General features: G+C 41.3%; 1 protein-coding gene across 1 annotated transcript in view; it reads right to left on the bottom strand.

Moving 5' to 3' along the window:
- AUH (AU RNA binding methylglutaconyl-CoA hydratase) overlaps positions 1 to 8127 on the bottom strand; it is a 116208-nt gene extending 108081 nt beyond the window's left edge. Inside the window, exons 1-3 of the mRNA XM_075411731.1 lie at positions 7905 to 8127; positions 274 to 341; positions 90 to 177 (exon numbers count right to left, since the gene is read on the bottom strand). Of these exons, the coding sequence (XP_075267846.1) occupies positions 90 to 177; positions 274 to 341; positions 7905 to 8121 (373 nt within the window). The 5' untranslated portion in view covers positions 8122 to 8127. The remainder of the gene's footprint in view (positions 1 to 89; positions 178 to 273; positions 342 to 7904) is intronic.
- Positions 8128 to 19664: the final 11537 nt, after the last annotated feature.

Raw genomic sequence — 19664 nt, 5'->3', positions numbered from 1 at the left:
CAAAAGCCATGTTTCCTTGGAATCTGGGCTTTTTTTGTGCTATATGAGATACAGATTTCCAGCTTCTCAGGAAAATTAAGTTTGCATACCAGCACAGAATATCCCTGGGACTTCACTCCGGAATATAACAGTTCGTACTTTCTTATCAGATTTCAAAGTATCCACAGCTTTTGACATCTATAGAGAAAAGGAGGAAGGGAAATAACCAAACACTTTTTAAAGTGCTTAATTCCAATACTTAACCTTTATACTAAAGACTATTCTTTCACTTACCATTTTTAAAAGATTTTTGTTAAGTGCATTCTTGGCATGAGATCTGTTTAATCCAAGCACCACAATTCCTGGAGGGGAAGAAAAATTATATCATTGTTACAATGTAGTAAAATACATGTTATCTATGTAAACTATTATTATTTTGAAATTATAGAAAAAGCATCATTGAGGATTGAAAAAAATGCTAGTGTAATTACTTAACTATGGAGTTATTGAAAGAAAATGAAATGACTTCCATTTTCCAATGTTCAACATTTCAATGTTCAACAGAAACGGCATTCATTTTGAGAACGAAAACACAGCCCTAACCTTCACATGGAAATAGTGCTTACAAAAGCTGAATGTATAATTACACAATTGCATGCACAAATTTCATGTTTGTGTGTGAAGTGCTGACATGCAATCAGGAAAGATACTTAATTGTAAAGCGTATGTTGCCATATTTAGACAGCCTACCTTCAGAGACTTCTTAAAGCAAGAAGTGCTGCCACAGCTCAGACTAGCAACTCTGATTCAGGTAAAGCAAGTCACAAACATAGAAAGAATGCTATCAAGGGGAAACCTGAGTTTTGTTTAAAAAGAAAAAAAATCATACAAAAATTCTCCTCCAAGACACAAAAACTGAGCTCAGTGCTTAGTACACAACTCCAGTCACACACCCACAGCTCCCTTAGTTCAGTTAGAGATCAGTTGTCTCACTGACTGATTACATGTGCGCTGGTTTGAACGTTGCAGCACAAACACCATTTGTCCTTATTTCACCCCCCGCACCTTAACAAGCATGATTCTCAAACAGAAAAATTCTGTAAAGGTTATCTTGCTAATGTCTAAGTTTATCAAGCCTACAGCAATCTTTCAGACCATTACTTCCTGAACACACTACATTTCCCTGAATTCTAAACACTAGCACAGAGTCCTGTTAAAATTGATCCAGCCCTGGTGAGGTGTTACCAATCGAGACTTTTTTTACCTGGAGAATGCAAGGGTAAGGGGAGAAAGACAGAGGACTAGGACAGGGACCAGGAATGACATACAAAAAGGGAGCTCTCTGTCTCAAACAAAAACACCCACAGTGTTGCTATCAATCTACAAACTGAAATAAGGAACTCCGGAAACTCAGTATGAGCCTGGGTTATTTACCACTTCACCACTAGGCTTTGCAGGTATAATCTATATGTAATCTGACTCTCGCAGCCTCCCCAGAGTGCCTGTCTTGTCATCTCAGTGCATACTACTCCTTTTACTTCAGGGAAACCTCTCCTCCCAAAGAACTGACCTTTCAGTGCTTGAGCCCACCCTCCTTCCTCCTGCATGTATGTGTACATGCACGCACACATGATGAGATTACAGATAGCTCCTGCTCCTCCTGCAGCTACCAGTTTGCAACCAAAGCCCTCCACTCGCCAGCTACCACTCACAAGATTCACATAAAAATGGTTAAACCCAAGTAATGGAGCATACATGCCTCTCACTTGCTCCCAGGGTACAATCAATTGTTATGTACAGATACATCCTAAAAGGAAAGAGAAGTCCGGCTGACCCAAATGACCTTCACTCCCTTGTTCTATAAGCCTAAATTCCCACCTGTTCATCCCCATGGGTGGAGGTACTCATCCAGGACCTCCTGCAAGGATCCTGGTTCAGCACTCACACAGGAATCTCTTTATGTTTTATTAGGCAAATCCAAGTAGCACTTCTGACTGTAGCACTTTCCTTATACTGTCACAACTTAATTCTTCAGGAGGATTACTCCAAACTCCAATACTCCACGTGTTCAACGCAAGTATATTAGGCAATAGCAGCACCACATGTTAAAGCAAGAAAAAGACACTTGACCTGGCTTTAATTTTAAACTCTGGGGCACACTGCAAACCCAATGTTTGAATAAACTAGAGATGCTATCATCCCAAATTGTTCTTCAGTTAGGTAATAAAACCCTTTTCAGAAGCACGGTTTTGGTCAATGGCAATGCTGCTTTTCAATTACACTTGTATTTTTCTTCTCCCCATTGGAGCCCACAGACTGTTGCTCCACCACCAATATTTGTGTATTCAGAAGGAAGTTCCAATTCATATTAAAGCCCGTTTAGTATTTTTTCCTACAAAGGGATGATCCTTGAAGACAAATCATACAAGCCGATTCCTCTTAGTGGTGTCATATCAAGTAATTAATCTACCACTTCTGTCTCCCTCTTCAGAAAAGAAAGAAGCAAATACAGATGTAACTCTCACAGATGTTCTATTTCTCAAATCGGAAAAAAATATTAAGCGAGAACTGCAACAGGAAAAGCATAAAAGGTTGACAAAAGAAAACTATATATATATATATATATATTTTGCAGTGCTGTACACGAAAAGACATTCCTTGAAGTGTCATTTGAGTCAGTTTAGTTCTAGTATTCCATTACTATAGTACCTGGGCATCCTTAAAACAAATTCTTAAGTTTTTTAATACTACAGTAAGATTTGGGAAGTTTTCCCAATGTATTAACCTGCAACCAAACTACAGACAGATTAAGTACCTGCTCAAAGTCCCAAAACAGAAATTGAAAAACACACTTCCTGATTGTCAGCTGAGAATTTAATCCTTCTCCCTTCCCCAGCCCACCCTAAGAATCTCCTGGCAAAAACTGTTCAAGGTAAGTCTTTCCTGTTTTGTGCATTCACAAAATGCAAACACCAGGTCACATAGTTATATGAATTTCAGATGGGATAAATCTCCCTAACCAGAGCAAAAAGGAATAATCAGGCTTCATTTAACACTGCAGAGCCCCACCAACCCAATTCTAATGAAAAGAAAAAGAAAAAAACATGCAAAATGTTCAGACAATACTGTTATACAGGTAACCATTCTGACATATATTGTTAGTCATACAGAAAACCTGATTATTTATAAGTATCTTAAAATACCTGTTCCACTGTCATCTGAAGCATTTAATCATGGTTCGTTCTTCCCAAAACACCCACATACAGGTGTGCTTTCCAAAATCTTTTTTTTTATTATTTTAAAAATCTATTTGTAATAAACAAATAACTAAATAAAAAAGTCATCATCACATTCATCAGCAAATAACAGTAGAAATCATAACGGTGATAAAATTCCAGTATCTGCATGGTGTCAAAGAAATGGCAGGAATTCTAAGCAGGGAGAAGCATTCACATAAAGCTAAACTCAATATTAATTTCATAGTTCTTCCTGGGAGTCACCTCCACGTTATTTCAGAACACTTTTCAGCAAACAATGTGCATCTAATAAAATTACATCTATACAGTAAAAACTGACTTTCACCTTGTGAGCTAGGCTCTCCAAGGGATGTGGATGACTCCCAGTGCTGTCCAACATTAGCAGTCATAGCCCTGTGATGTAATCTGATCACTCGCCCAGCCAACCAACAGAGGATAAGCATATGCAAACATACAACATGCTCTCTGCTTACAAGCTACCTTTGTCAAAATAGAAAGCTGCCTGTGACATGTCTTAATGTTTAAGAGAAAGCTATATGTAATATAGCTATGATATGTAATATCATATATAATAACAACAAAAAAAGTCTTATAGTGAGATCAAGATACATACATGCAGATAGCTTAAAAATACCTGTAAAATCCCAGAAACATCCTAATTTCATAGTGTACATGACCTTCGGGATTTGCATGTAAGTAGTTCATATTGAAAGGTTCTTGTATTTTAAGAGTGATAGCAAAAATATGCGATGCTATCATTATTTAACTGAGAGAGAAGTTCATCTGAGAGAGAAGATCGTATTTCTTTCTATACTGTACAAAACCAACTGGTGCACCAATTTAAGTGCAGTGATCAGATCATGGTTTAACTACAGTTTCTATCGGTACACATGATCTCTTACTTTAAATAATGATTTTTATCTGGTTTATCTTGTACTTTTTAGTTTTCAAAAAAATATTCATCCTCAGTGTTTGGCAGAAACACATTTAAACGGCTACTTACAAATAAATCCTGTCTTTACATTTATATCTGTCATTTTGTCTGAGTTAGATTTACTACATCTGTATAAAAAGTACATATGGAAATACATTTATTTTTATTACATATACACACTCACACAAATGACCTATCCAAGTGTACTTTTTCCTAACTAAAAAAAGATCTAAACTATGCACTGAAAAATGGAGGGTGGATCAGAGAGCGCCAAGTTGTTTTTAAGCTTGTCTCACTTAATTACTCAGATAAACCAAGGCAGGAAAGTTGACTTTGATGTTTATTATTCTAGAATAGTTTCTTAAGCAAAACAAGAATCTACAGTGAGCTTTATCATGCACAATTCTGGTGGCTTCCATTGATCACCTTATCAAGAAGTATTTGAGTGCAAAATCATACACATGTGTACTAGGCCGTATATTTAACGACCACCAAAACACTTTTCAAAATCCTGTTTATCTCTAAACACCACTTAAAAATCTTTCCCGCACTTCTTAAATCAGTAGATCTCATCTGCTAAGCCGTCCTTTATTTAAAGAGAACAAAAGAAGGGACAGCTTTTCTGATTTATCCGCTAGCTATCAGTTTCCAACCTCTAAAGAAACAACTTCAGCTGTGACCATATTTGTTCTGCCCATTCTATATATGTCTAAATTCTAACCGAGGAGGACACAAAGCTGTCTTACATATGCTAACTGAACTAAAATCAGCTGGAAAATATAAGCACAGAGTCATTCTAGCATAAAATCTAGATTTTACAAATATTTGTATCACATTCCAACAAGTGACACTCCAACACATGAGTCAAGACTATAGAGATATTTATCCTTATTCCATTTATAGCGCAAAGAACAAAAGCTCCCAGCTCATTAAAATTTGTAGTGGGATTACTAATGCAACTTGGCTAAAAGTTTTTAAATGTCAATAGCTGTAATATATTTAAGCCCCAGTGATAATCAACTAGAATCTCAAATAAAGTAAAAGATACATATTTCATTAAAAAATACTAATGCACCGACATTCACCTCTACTCACAGAAAATCGATACTAAAGGCTTGCAACATGTTGTTCAGAATACACACGCACTTTACAATTAGATTCTTCAAAAATCTCACCTCTGTTGTATTCTAGGTTTGGTTCAAATCTGGAAGCTGGAAAGTCTTAAGATTTCAATAACTGGCCCTTTCAAATACAGTCTCATTTCAGTTCACATTTAACAGCTTCCCAAAAAAAACGTTGAAAACTAGTCCCATGCAAGTGTTACAAAGCAGGACAGTTTGCCGCTTGGCCTGCAGGGAAAGATATGTCCAGAGCTCCAAGACCCATGCCTCTGCGCAATGCAGTTACTCTCTGTCCTCCTGCCTCCCCAGCACCCTCAGCTGTAACAACCCCTGGACAATATAACCTTCTCCCAGCAGCATGGATAAGGGTGTAACCGCAGCACCAACGAGCACGCATGCGCCGTCAAAGGCAGTCAGAGAGACAGGGCCTGTCCCTGTGTGTAGCCAACAAGAATTTAATGTAAGAATATGATGAGGCAACGGCACGTGGGTCCCTCTTGGGAAGGTCTAGAGCATGAACTGGTGGAAAAAGGAAAGGCAGGTTAGAGAAAAGCAAGAAAGACCACGCACGGGGGCTTACGTGGAGTCAGCTTCCTAACGCAGCAGGGCTCCTAACGTGCTGTAAGCGGATAAAGACAGATGAACCTGACACACAAGGCTTGGAGGAGGGCATGCAGCAGCAGCACGGGGAGGAAGGAGAGACATGTTCCTTTCACAGAAACGTCGTCTGCTCTTTGCACTGCTGAAGGAGGCGTATGAAGCTTATGTCTCCCTTCCAGATTGCTACTAGACCATTGCTCCTAGCCTTTATTAACAAACAGCATCTGTTCCTATTGTCCTTCTGAAAGGCAAAGCCATAGAAAATCCCTTCTCCTGAAGAGAATTCCATGCATTAAAAGTACATTGACTGAATCCTTCCTTATGATAGCTGCAGCTGATTTAACAGTCCAAACACTATCTCCATGTTTGGGGGCATTTTTAATGCCACGTTTCATAAAGACATATTCTGAGAAGAAAAGAAAAAACAACTTCAAAAAAAATCTTTCAACAGGAAAAAGAAAAACAGACGGGCTATTGACATCCAAATCTTCAGCTATCGCTGCACCTTTTCTTCAAAAACCTCCTCCAATTCCCTGCACAATCAAACTTACAGTATCTGTATCAAAAACACACAGCAATGAACTTAGGATAGACACAAGGCACAAAACACCTTCATAACACTACAAAAGCAATGATTCCCAGCTGATTCAACAGCTGGAACACAGTACCTAAATCTCTTGCTCGCTGTCTAATAGCAGAAATAAAAATCCTGATCTCAGGTAGCACTCAAGTATTTTCTACCACTTGCTTGAAAAGCACAAAACTAACAAGCAAAAACATTCCTCCAACATTTTACAAACTCTTCTTTGCTCCTGCTTTGCCTCTTCCTCCACTTGAAACAACCTTAAAAAATCAAAATAGATGTTTAAAACTTCTTCCAAGTCCCAGTTGGTTGAGAAGACAGGACCACGGAAGTACGTCTTAAAGGAACTGGAAAGAGATGGGGAAAGAACAATCACTAAGAAATGGATTTCAGGATCAGATTACATCACCAACTTTACTGACCCTTAACAGTGGACAGAAAAACCTGCCGTCAGATGAAAACAGAACCTCGGTTTTCTTTTGCAAAAGGATCACCTTCTAAGCCTCGAGCTAAAATTCAAAGCTTTAAAGTTACCTCTCTGTGTACGTATACAAATCTGTATACATGCATACCCAACTCCTAGGCGTTTGCCTGAACATGCAGCAAATCCAAAGTGACCGAGTTAACACGCTGAAAGACATGTTGTGCATTCAACACACGGAAATTCCAAAACACGCCATCCATATAAAAGAGACTCATGCGCTGCAGATGAACAGGGCTCCGCATTACGGCCCTCTCCATAAAAGCAGGTACAACCCCACGGCTCTGAACGGAGAACGGAGCTCGCACTGTTTCTTCACCATCCCTAGCGCCGCAGCACCCACATGGGAAGGAAGGAAGTGACAAACACCAAAGGAGGTTAAACACCTCACCAAAGGAGGTTAAACACCTCCAAAGGAGGAACACCCCCAAAACCTGCCGAGCACCAAGCCAGCAGAGCTGCGATACACCGGCTCCTGACCCCTCTGGAGCACGCATTTTCCCTGCCTGACCAGGCGGGCCGGAACAAGGCCCCCGGCACGGCCGAGCAGAGCCGGGCCAGCAGCAGCTGCCAGCCCCGACGGCACGGAGCATGCCGGGACGGCCACCGGGAGAGCAGCGCCAGGCGAGCCAGGCCGCCGAGACCGCGCTTCCCGGCGGGGAGAACGCCGACACCGCCCCCGCGTCCCCCCCCGGCTCCCGCCTCGGCACCCGGGGCCGCAGCGACGGCGGGAGATCGCTGCGGGCCTCCATCTTCCCCCGTCTGGCGAGGGCCCACCCGGCCCCCGCCCCGCCGCGGAGCCCCCGGCCGAGGGGGAGGAGGAGCCGCCGCTCTCCTCCCGCCCCCTCGCCGCCGGGCAACGGCCCCCGGGGCCTGCCCCGCCGCCAGGTAGGGGTAACCCTGCGGGGCCGGGCGCCGGGGCAGCTCCCCGCCGCCTTCCCCCCGTTACCTCTGTGCTCGTCATCCAGGTACCGGACCCGCAGCTCCTCCTCTTCCTTCGCCTCGGAACCGTAGCTCCTCCCGAGCGAGGGGAGAGCGGCGGCGGCGGCGCCTCTTCGCACCGGCGCCCGGTGGCCGGGCCGGCCGAGGGCCGAGGTGGCGGCGGCTGCGGCTGCCAGCTTGGCTCGGCCCCGCAGGAGGCCCAGGCCGCCCAGCGCCGCCGCCATGCTGCTGCCCGCGCCGCCGCAGCCTCTCGCCACCGCCGGCCCCGGTCCCGCCGCCCACGTGACCGGCTGCGGCACGCACGGGGCGCCGCCGGCCCCCCCGCCCCGCCGCACCGGGGCCGGTCCGGGTCCTGTGCCCTGAGGTGAAAGCCGCCGGGCTCTCCTCTCGCTGCACACCCGCCCTCCGGCTTTCCGAAAGCCGGGGTAGAGCCGGCAGCGCCCGGCGCCCGGCGCCGGGCCTGGCTGCGTGAGCGGGGCTGCCGGCCGGCCCGCCGGCCTGAGGCGAGCCGGGCGGTGAGGGCCGCGGTGGGAGAGAGCTGCCGTCCTCGGTTGGGAGTTGACTGTGAGCTGTTGGGCGGGGGGTGGTGGGGTGTCACCGGTCCGCCTGTCGGCACCGTAGCCTTCAGCTGGGCCGGAGCGGCTGTCTGCGTTAGACACAAAGAAAGAGCTTGTGTTAGAGGTGCGCTTGGCTCCTTACACGGGGCTTGGGAAAGGTCTTCTACGCCCGCGGTTCATCCGCAACAGGGACAGGGTTCCCAGAGTTGTGAAGTTTGTCTCCTTCGAGCTGATTTGCCTCGAAGAATTAGGCCCCGAGGTTTGCAGACGTGCCTTGGGGCCAACCCGTGTCGTGTTCAGAGCTCGGTGTTACGCGAGCAGAGGGGTGAAGCCGGACCGCTTGCCAGCAGAGGCTCGGATGGAGCCCTCCTGGTTGTCGTTTGGGAAGACCAGCCACTGCGTGCCTCTCCTTCACGTGGTTGCTCGGCAGCTCCTCCAGGGCCTGCCTTCTGGAGAAACGAAAGTCTAAAAATAATGTCCTATTTGTTCTTGTAGCACGCAATGAAGGGCAGACGTGGGGGGAGGAACGGGGAGACTATCGCCTTGCCTTTATTATGTTTTACTGTTTAAACAGGACTATAGCTTGTGATTAACAGCCTGTTCCAGTAGTGCCTATGGTGTGCTAAAGACTTTTCCAGCAGAAAGGAATAAAGAATGCCTGAGCTGGAAATTTTGTTCGTGGTCAAAGAACTTTTTATTTTGTGAGAACGCATTTTGAAAGATCACAGCCAGTTATGTCAATAGGAACAGAGAGACAGCGCTATTCTAGAAGACACAGGATAAGGTAAAAAGACATTAAAAGCAGAACAAGATCTGCTGCAGTGCCACAATGGTGCCTTGAATCTGAAGGCAGATGTGTGGTTCCTGTACAGCTGTCATTTGCAATGGCTCCCAGGCTCAAGGACTAGCAAACACTTACCTGAGCAGAGGTCGCCGTATGGAATCAAGCCCAGCAGCCTCATTATCTCTTATATGAACACCCACAATCATGTTTAAAGCTGAAAGAATTTTAGAAGTAGTTTTCTTTTACACCATTGCTGTTTGATTTTACTTTCTTAGCATAAGAAGGGAAAACAAAATTTAAATTCAATTCACTTTTTCTGCAGTTTCCCACATCTATATTGCTAAGGAATGTTTACACCTAGATGAGAAGTTTTATTTCCAATGATCTCTTGAGTAGTTCTTTGAAGAAGGAATGGTTGTGAAGAGTGGTAATATAGCTATCATTGTAACATCACAGAGTTAAAGCTCTTGAAGATTTTTTGGAGTCTGCAGAGTGAACATTTTTGAAAAAAATGAAACTAAATTTTTGGCAACAAGAGACATAAAGATGCCTGCTATAGTAGGTCATTCTGTTCTTTGGACTGTGTGTCTCTCTCTACAAATGCTTAAAACTGCATGATACTCATAAGTGTGTTCTATTTTGGTAATTTAACACTACAGTGCATTTTGTAATACTGTATATTCAGTTCCTCCCATTGCACTGACATTCAAGCATGAATCAGGACTCTTGGATGAAAGCAAAGTTTTCCATGTTCTCTTGTTCCCTGTTTTTTACACAGTCATTTAATTCTAACAACACAGCTTTAAAGTCAAAGCAGTACATGAAAAGCACATTTAGTTACAGAGGGAAAGTGTATTGACATGCAGAGTATTATTTAAACATATATCCACGCGGTCCCGCCGGATGCCCTACTGGGTAACCGAGTTGACTTCTGCCCCAGCGGGAGTTATGGTTACTTCCTCCCTATCGAACGGCCTCACCAACCGATCGATAGTAGCTAAAACCGGTGAAACAAACTCTCGGCATCGACCGTGTTCGTGCCTTGAGCCTCTGCCCACGAGTGGTTAGTTGGGCAAAACCAAATCTGGCTAGAGGGCGGCTTTATTTGGTATGACGATACCCTCAAACTTAAACTGGATTGTGGCAATAAGATCTTGTGGCCATTGGTGCCACTGTGGCCATTGGTGCCACTGACGGTCAGTGAAAGAGGGAACGGAATGGTATAGAGCGGTTTGGAGTTTGTGAGCTCGGGATTTGAACTCGGGAGTCCGAACTCGGGAATGTACGGTGCGTTTGGGAACGGAATGGTATAGTGCGGGTTGGAGTTTGTGAGCTCGGGATTTGAACTCGGGAGTCCGAACTCGGGAATGTGTGTTTGACTCTTTCGCTGCTGTCCCCAATGTTGTACCCCCCTGCTGAACCAATAAAGAGAAAAGACGAGATGATGAGATATAGTGGGACTTTCCCCCACCCAACTCCACCTCGAAACTGTCTCTGTGGTGTGTAGAGGGGACGCTATTGGGATCTCAAAATCATGACGCGTCACGTCACGTACCATCTCGTGACAAAATTACCGGATTCGACCAGGTGGACGGGCCACCTTCACTTAACCTGGAAAAGGGACATGTATCTTGTATGCGTGTTCGATAAGTAGTAAGAAAAAAAGTGGAGCAACTGGGACAAAACTATTAAGTAACTACCTAAATAACATATGACATTGCTTGGTAACCTGATTGCTGCTGCAGACAGAAATTCAAATATTGATACTTGGTGATGGGTAAAATAAATTGGTTTAGCACAACTGTATAAATCTTGACTCAGCCTCCTTTACGTGCAGAGAAGCAGTGTTAACATGAATGAAAATAGAATCAGTGTAGCTGCAGAATAGCCCAGCAATTCTCTGCACTCAGCTGTTACTTCTAAAATGGCCACTCAATCATAATTAATCCAAGGGAAAAATCTAGAAGGTCCTTCACCCTAATTAATTTTACATTTGGAATTACCCTGGAAAGCCCTTTCCCATCAGGTTGCAGGTTCTCGCAGTGTACAAGGCTGAGACTGAAAAGCGAAATGTGCAGCTCCTTTTTTAGCTTTGCTTACAGCTTTTGTTTGAAAATATAGTCTGAAGGGACAGGGATTTGAGGCTTGGGGTGAAGGGGTCTTTTTTCTTTTTCTGTGTTTTCGATATAGTACTGTTGCAACTTAGGCAGCACAGTGTGTGGGTGGAGAAATTGGGAAACTGCCCTACATGGTTAGTGGGAAGAAGTTTCTTCAAAACATTATTCAACATACTTCAGTGCAGGGCACCTGCCGTGATTTACTTCGCAGAAGAAAAACTCACCCTTGATTAAGTGTAATGGAGGAGTGTGGCCTCTGAACTAAATGAGGTACCTAAAATCAAGGAGTGTGAGTATACTTGTGGATGTTCAGTTAGGTATCTAGTATTACTAAAAATACGAATAAAACATGTGAAAAGAGACAGAAAAATAACCGCATGTGTGTTTATGCTAATAGGCGCCTTTACAGGTAACAATGAAAATGTGCAGACAGTACGTACAATGAGGCAGGAGTAAGGACAAGAAGGAATCTCACCCGGTTCTAAGTTGCTGTGAGTTTCTTACGTTGTGCATGTAGTGCATGTAGATGAACAAGTAGTTCCATTTTCCCTGGGTGAGTACATCAGGGGCAGTGTATAACTAAAGAGAAAAGGGAACACGTTGTGGGTGAAAAATAGAGCCCCCAGTTCTGGCTCTTCGAGCTAAATGGCTTGTCTTTCTTGCAAGGTGGAAATTAATTGACTCTGTAAAGTGACTATTGGTATCTGAGAGCAAGTTCTGTTAGCTACCTGTTCTCTAAGGTGGTTTATAAATATTGTTTCAATTTCACACACACCCACCAGGAGTTTTTATCTTTTCTGATTTTCACATATTTGCTTTTTATTCATGCCAGAATTTTACTGATTGTTATGTTAACCAGTTAGCACGCTTGCGTTTCCATTCTTGATTTTTAAGTTTTTTTAAAGTCTTTTTGATCTTCTTTTAACACGGATAACTGCTGAAGAAAATGTCCCTCGTTGTTATGTATTATTAATCAACATGTAGCACACACAACATGTTCCCTTTCTGGCACCATGACTATTCAATATGTTTTGCAGGCAGCTGTTTCCTTACATTGTCTGTTTTCGTTCTGCTCAATGCAGCTTTGAGATTATAATGCTAAGATATATGATGTTTTTGCAGCTTTCTTTTTCTCTTCAGAAATTATTCTTGCCAAACTCAGTCTGCTTGGGTAGGCTTACAAGTTTGCTTACATGGCTGGCACTTGTTACCTGGTTGCAACAGGTGTTCTTGAAAAATCTGCGTATGTATACTGTCGTGTGTTGAGAATGGAGACAACTGCATAGGATTGATTTAGTGGACAGGCGCCTGGCATGTGAGAGCCAGTTACACAAGGGACTTCTTAAAATCCTGCTTCCCAAACGTGGAGGGTAGAAACAAGCAAATTACCTGCCCATTCTCTGCAGATCACAAACGAGGCAGAACGCTAAAAACAATTACAGGAACACAAACGTGCTGAGCAAGGCGTCTTGCGTGGGTGAATTGGCAGTTGTTGCCACAGAGCTGCAACCAGGTAATACTGGAAGATCAGAGCCTAAGGAGGGCCTGAGTTACTTATGGCAGGAACTGGGCAGATATTTGATAAAGAAAATACATAGAATATTTTATTTTGGGGCAGGGCACACTGTTTATCCCAAAAGGGCATGAAATAAAGGTATTTATTTCCATGGGGCTAGATATAAGCAAAGATAGTGGAAATAGAGAATTGACCAACAGTCGAAATTCCTAAAAATTGAGATATTTGTGTATAATTACAACTCCAAGTCTTTGAATGCTGATATGTCTCCTTTTGCCAAAGCTTCTAGAAAGCATTCTTATGTTTTAAAGTAGCTCAGCAGAACAGGCATTCACCGACCAAGATAAATAGCTATGCATTCAGGCAAACAGCAATCAAACCAAAACATTGTTGAATACTTTTCTTACAGTGAATGTTCAGCTATTTATGAGTATTGTTGAAATAATTAATTTTCGTCATGATCAGACTTCTAGACAAGCCTCTGTGTGAAGGAATACTCCCTTTCTATCTTTGTATCTTTTTGAAGAACTCCAGAGCCAGCATTATTGTTAACTGTATTGTAGAGGATCTTGGCTATGGCAACAGAGACGGCAAGCTCTCATGTGGTGTTGGGGGGGTCAGTGGAAGCTGTGCAAGAGGCACAGAAACCGGATAGAACCCTACTGATGTAATTGGCTTTTGATTTAAGATGGTTGATGTGAAATTCTAGTAGAAAATGGATTTCCCAATTTTATCAGGGTGCCTTTATGTGTGGTAAAAACCATGTGGGCTGCTGCGAAGGAGGCAGTAAAACAATACTGTCAAATCCATGCTTTTTAGAAGGATGAAATGGAACGAGATATTAGCCCAGAGAAGGAAGCACTTTGGAGCAAAGAGTTACTAACTTAATAAAAACAATATCTAAATGCAGAGAGTGGGGTTTCCATCCAAACAAGCATTTGGTGAAATAAAGGGGCAATTCATCAGAATAGCATTTTGTTTAAAATTTTTTGAATTAAACTAATAAAGGACATTCCAGTAGAACTCTGAATGAAACAAATTAAAAATCACTGTCATCATTACAACTGGGAGATGAAAAATATTTTAGTGCTTCTGTCTGGGTGTAGTGTCATTTCTAGTGGAAAGAACTTACCAAGAAACTCTGCACAGTTTGAAGGCCTTTGTCGTGAAATTGAGGTCTCTACTAGGAGCTAAGAGAAACCTGGTCTTTTATGCTCAAATTATAAAATGTTATAGAGAATCAACAGCACTTTGTAAAATGTTTTTTTCAGATGTAATTCTTTATTACCGTTCATGAGCAAGCCAGGAGTTAAGATGTATATTACATTTCTGAATGGCATAATTACATTTCCCTCTGTTAAACTAATTTCTTTATCTTGCTTTTTTTTTTTTTAGGTGGTTTATCCCTAAACACAATAACTGAACTTCCAGTGGATGTACTGTACATGATGTGAAGTTTAGGATATTGTATACCTTTTTGCCAAAAGCTGCAACATTTTTGAAGAAAATCAGTTGCATAGTTACTGCTTGAAAAATACGACGCTTTATGCACAAATCACTCTGAAGATAAACTTTAAGCTGTTATGATGGAAAATGTATTTATGTTCATTGCTTTTCCTTTATAGTCTTTTATGATTAACAGAATGTCGTGCAGAGATCTACTGAATGTATTTCATTCTTTCTAAGAAGTGCCTCACACTGATTTTCACATCATATGGGGAAAACACTGGGGTCTTTTTTGATCTTCTGTTCAGTTTCATTAGACAAGGTTATCTTTTACATTCTAACCCTAGCTGTGTTTTCTTGCATCCTTTACTGTCTACATACTGATACAATTAAGACAGACTGATAAGCTGAATAAGCATTTTCAATGAAAGCTTCTTCTGTCATATATAAGAACTCTTCTAATGTCAAAGGATCTGAGCGACTTGATGACCTGAATTTCCAGGACAGAGCAAAAGGTTAAATAATCACAGTCTTTATAACTCACATTGATACAAGAATAGATTAATTGGGACCTAGATAAGCTAAGGACTCTATGTTTTGTCAAAACGGTTTAATCATAACCTTTTTTTCTACTTAAACACTCCTCTGTAAGTCATTTGTCTGTGTAAGAAAGCAAGATCCTTAAGATCAAGAACAACGAACCTAGCAGTTGGTATGTGAAAATCAAAGAAGAATATATTCTTAGTGGTTAGTATTTTACGTGCCTAGGCACAGACTGAATACAGAGTTATTCACCAATGCCACTAAACAGCCATTTCCAACACAGCAGTTTTCAGATTTCTGATTTCTTAACATTCTTTAAAGACATGTTTTTATAGATCGTCAAAATTGGGATTCCATCTAGAAATTGGTTTTTGCAATTTGTGAAAATTAAGCATCAATTAAAGAAAAACTATCTACAAAAATTAACCTGTCTTCAGAGTCATAGTTGACATTTTCTTTCTAGGTAGTATCTTTTTGTGTATGTCACTTTGTGTCAGCAAGCTGAAACTATATTCCAGTTGCCTTATGCCCTCTGAAGTACGTTTCATCTTCTAGGCAGAATACAATACACTGTAGCTTCTCAGTCCTGCCAGCAGCTGGCAAAAAAAAGCTTAATGTATCTAAGCACCTCAATAAAGTGAAAGACTTGAAAAAGCCTAAATCAGGTCTCCAAGGCTGAGCCAAAATGTTAGGCTAATATTGCCCACAGTCTTCTACTTTCAGAAATTCTGTGGCATTTGTGGTGTTTCAACAGCATACCTGAAAAAACATTAAGATTATGATTTCCTTCTTCATTAAAGTAATTGAGTTTTCCTGTGGTATATGCAGTCTAACAATAGGTGGAAGAGGTATAACTATGAACAATGAGATGTTTCCATGTTCTGAAACAGTATTTGAAAACTGCTTAGTGAAAAAAATTTCCCAAGATGTTCAGAAGAGCTAGTAAACTGTGAATACTGGAGTACATATTTAATACAATTAGGCATATTGGGACAGTGCTTGGCATTATTCTTAATCCATGTATTAATCAGACTCTGATTATGACCTCAAGATTGATACTTCTTGCTAGAGAGTTACAGCATCTTTCTCCTCCTTCATCCTGCACCCTCTTCCAGTGAAGCTTAAAGGAGGCATGCTGTGCTTCTTTGGCAGATCAGGACTCAAAATGACAGTCCTTCCAGTAGCCACTGCACAGAAACATAGAATACCATTGCTTCTTTCACTGTAGATTAAGGCTTTTGTAGTTTTATTTCTAGTTCTGATATCACTACAGCATCTGGTTCCTCAGTGACTATGAGCCTTGTCAGGATAGCTTCAGTTGAGCTACACAGTATGGGATGAGGTGGGAATGAGAAGGAACATATGAGGAGATGTCACTGTTTTCCAGGGTCTGCTTTGACCCCTAGAATGAGATTTTTAATAAAATTTCTAATGCAAGCAGTAGCCCTTTAGCCTGGAAAATGTGGAGTAGGAATTTGACCCAACAGAAATCCACATCCATTTGTATGTCTGCATTATACTCAAGACACTTCATAATGACGTAATTCAGCTAAAGGGAATGTCATTTACAGAAAACAGGATTTTTTTTTTATTACATACATTAGAATGTGATGAACTAAAAATATTTTTAAAATAAGTCTTTTTGTGACTCATAGGTTTAATATGTTAAACCTATGGCATTTCTTAACATAAACTTACTAAGACAAATTAAGATACAGCCGTATTTTGCAACAGTTGCCTGTGTTCCAGTTTTTCAGAGTTCAACCTGAAATGTTTTACGCGTGATTTTTCAGAGGTGATGAGAGCCTGCTACCTCTACTGAGCTTACTTGCAACTGCAAGTAGTCATGAAAACCCACTGTGTCTTACATTAGATAGTAAGAACAAGACTAATGAATATGTCTGAAACTTTTGGCAATGTCTGAGTGCCACAGATGTTACATCAAATACTGCGAACATCTGAAATAAATAATCCCAATGTACAGACCATCACGCAGAACTGTAATGCTAAAAAGTGGAAGTGTATTCAGCATTTATATTCCTTTCTCCACCCTTTTAACAGAACGTGCTCTAATAAAATCTTGCTTGCTCATAGTTTTATTTTCCTTTTACTTGATCCTGTGAATTCATCATAATCGTATGTTTAAAGCATCAGTCTACTACCATGGAAATGGCTGATGTCACAAATTCAGTTAGAACTTCATAACAGGATCAAATATAAAAAGAAAATGGGGCTAGAGAAGAAGAAAATCATTGTTAAAATAGCAAAGCTTAGGTCACAAGCTAAAAGGAAAAAGTACACAGGGATATAAGAAGAGTAAGGCAATTTATTATTTAAATCTGTTAGAGGAAAATCCTTTAAAATTTTCTCTTTCAAATACAGAGCGATGTTTTTAGACTTGTATGTAAAAAACATATATGTGTATCATAAAAGCAAGCTTTCTAAATTCTTACCCCTTGAACTATTGCATATATCAAAACAGAAGTCACAAAATAAATAGCCACAATAGTGAACAAGAAGTGAAGGTCTTAATGAAAAGAACAGGAAAATTAAGAGATGGTATATATACTGCTTATTCATTACTGGAAAAATTAATCGAAGTAGCATTTAAAGATCTATTCAAATTAATTTTGGCATGTTCATGAAGTGACCTTTCTCTGAGATCAGATTTTGCATCTTTTTAGTCATTTTTACGATATCATCTAAGACTTCAATTTCATGGGCTGGCTGCAAACTTCTTACTGGCTGTATTACATGGTCTGTCAGTCTTGTCAGATACAGTATGTCTTGGAGAAAAAAGGGACTCTACAAGATGCTTAGTGGCACTAAGTGAGCTACTTTTCCATTCCCAGTATAGAATGTAACCAGCTGTTACACTGTTACTAATAGAAAACTAGCAACGGGGGTAAGAAACAGATAAATTATAACAATTTGAAGACAGAGCAATTCTGGAAGAAGAAGATGTAAAGAGGTGCTGCAGCCTTCCAAAGGTATTTGTAAAAATTCCAGCAAGTGGCAATTTCTTTCGTAATTACAGGACTAAGGAGCCTTATGAATAGGATAAAATTTTAAAATATGTTATTTTTCTCAGTATTTCCCTGTTGGCTAGCTGAGATTGTTTGCCACTTACATTGCTTTTTGGATATCGCACTCTTAATTGTCCACCTTTTCTCATGGACACGTAGGTTCCAAAAGCCTATAGAACCCAGCAGAACAACAAGGTGTCCTTAAAAGTTGGGTGTTGAAATGCTCTGTATCGTGATACCCAGCTCACTTTTTGAAGAATTCAGCAGTTAAGTTCACTTCTTATGCCTCAGAAAACTGACAAATGTACTGTTTATACAGAGTAACAGAGGTCATGGTGCTTACATTAAAGGTGCATTGTATAGATGGGCCTAACAGAAGATGCAGGTGAGGTGTGCTGTAGACCCTTTTTGTTCTGTCACCTTTCTAATAGAGGGACAGATATGCCCAGATCTTGCCTGAACTTGGAGCCACAAGGTAGGTGGACTGTGCAATTAGACCTGCATAGGTGGAGAGCCACCATTTACATATGCACTGAGAGATCTAAGGACAAGGAATAGATACCTTCTTGTCCTCTATTCTGTCTTCTGGGTTAGATTATTGTACAAGTTATATTTATAAACCACTTCTTGTTACTCGTTTTGTGCAGTGTTTGAATACTTACTCTGTATTACCAACAGCTGCACATCTAAGACGCCAATCCAAAACACATTGGAATCAATGGGGAGGTCACACTGACTTCAAAAAAGAAGTGAATTGAGCCAAGACGTTAACATGAAAAGCTTGTTCTGTAAAAAAAAAAAAAAAAAAAAAATTAAAATCTTGGTAATATTATTATGTTGGGCACTCAGAGGTTGCTCATAGCAAACACATTCCATTTTCATAGTAAGAAAAAGTTTATGCTACCTAAGTTTAGCTTATTATTATCTAATTGGAAGCCAGGCATAAACTCCTTTCAGTCAGCACTTCATTAAATTTACAAGCATTCCCACACACACTTGTGTGGGGGATGCGGAACAGATTAGAGACATTTAAATACTTGGAGGCTGGCTTTGGCACAGAGCTATTTATCCAGACCCACATGTTTTTTTTCTGTACATAGAGGGCGAAAGGGGAAAACTATTTCACGTTACAGTCAGATGCTGCCTACATTTGTCCACCTGCCCACATCATAAAATCGTTTATAACTGTAATAAATGTAGCCATTCAGACTAAGATTTGCCATGCTGAATGCCAGTCTCAGGCTTTGTCTAAGTTTAGACTAAAAGGGCATGTAGTGACAGGACAAGGGGTGATGGCTTTAGACTGAAAGAGGGTAGATTTAGATTAGATATTAGGAAGAAATTCTTTACTGTGAGGGTGACGAGGCATTGAAACAGGTTGCCCAGAGCAGGTGTGGATGCCCCCTGCCTGGAAGTGTTCAAGGCCGGGTTGGATGGGGCTCTGAGCAACCTGGTCTACTGGAAGGTGTCCCTGCCCGTGTCAGGGATGTTGAAACTAGATGATCTTTAAGGTCCCTTCCAACCCAAACCACTCTATGAATTTATGATTTCTAAGACTGGCCTTGGAGGAGATTATTTGTCTTGAAAGATATGCCAGCTAGCCTTGTGTGTCATGTCCATGTCTCGTTACAGAGTGACATCACCCGAATGCCAAAGATGTGCCTTTTTGCTAACTTTCCACCTTTCTGTCAAAAGTCATGCAAACTGGCTATGTTGCAGTATTTCCATCTTGGAAGGCCTACAGTTTAGAAATGAGCCACATGAAAAGACAAGTACGT

This window comes from Opisthocomus hoazin, chromosome Z (genome assembly GCF_030867145.1).
Source record: "Opisthocomus hoazin isolate bOpiHoa1 chromosome Z, bOpiHoa1.hap1, whole genome shotgun sequence".
Lineage (NCBI taxonomy): Eukaryota > Metazoa > Chordata > Aves > Opisthocomiformes > Opisthocomidae > Opisthocomus > Opisthocomus hoazin.
The sequence above is the reverse complement of the archived record's forward strand: the minus strand, read 5'-3'. Positions and strand labels throughout refer to the sequence as shown.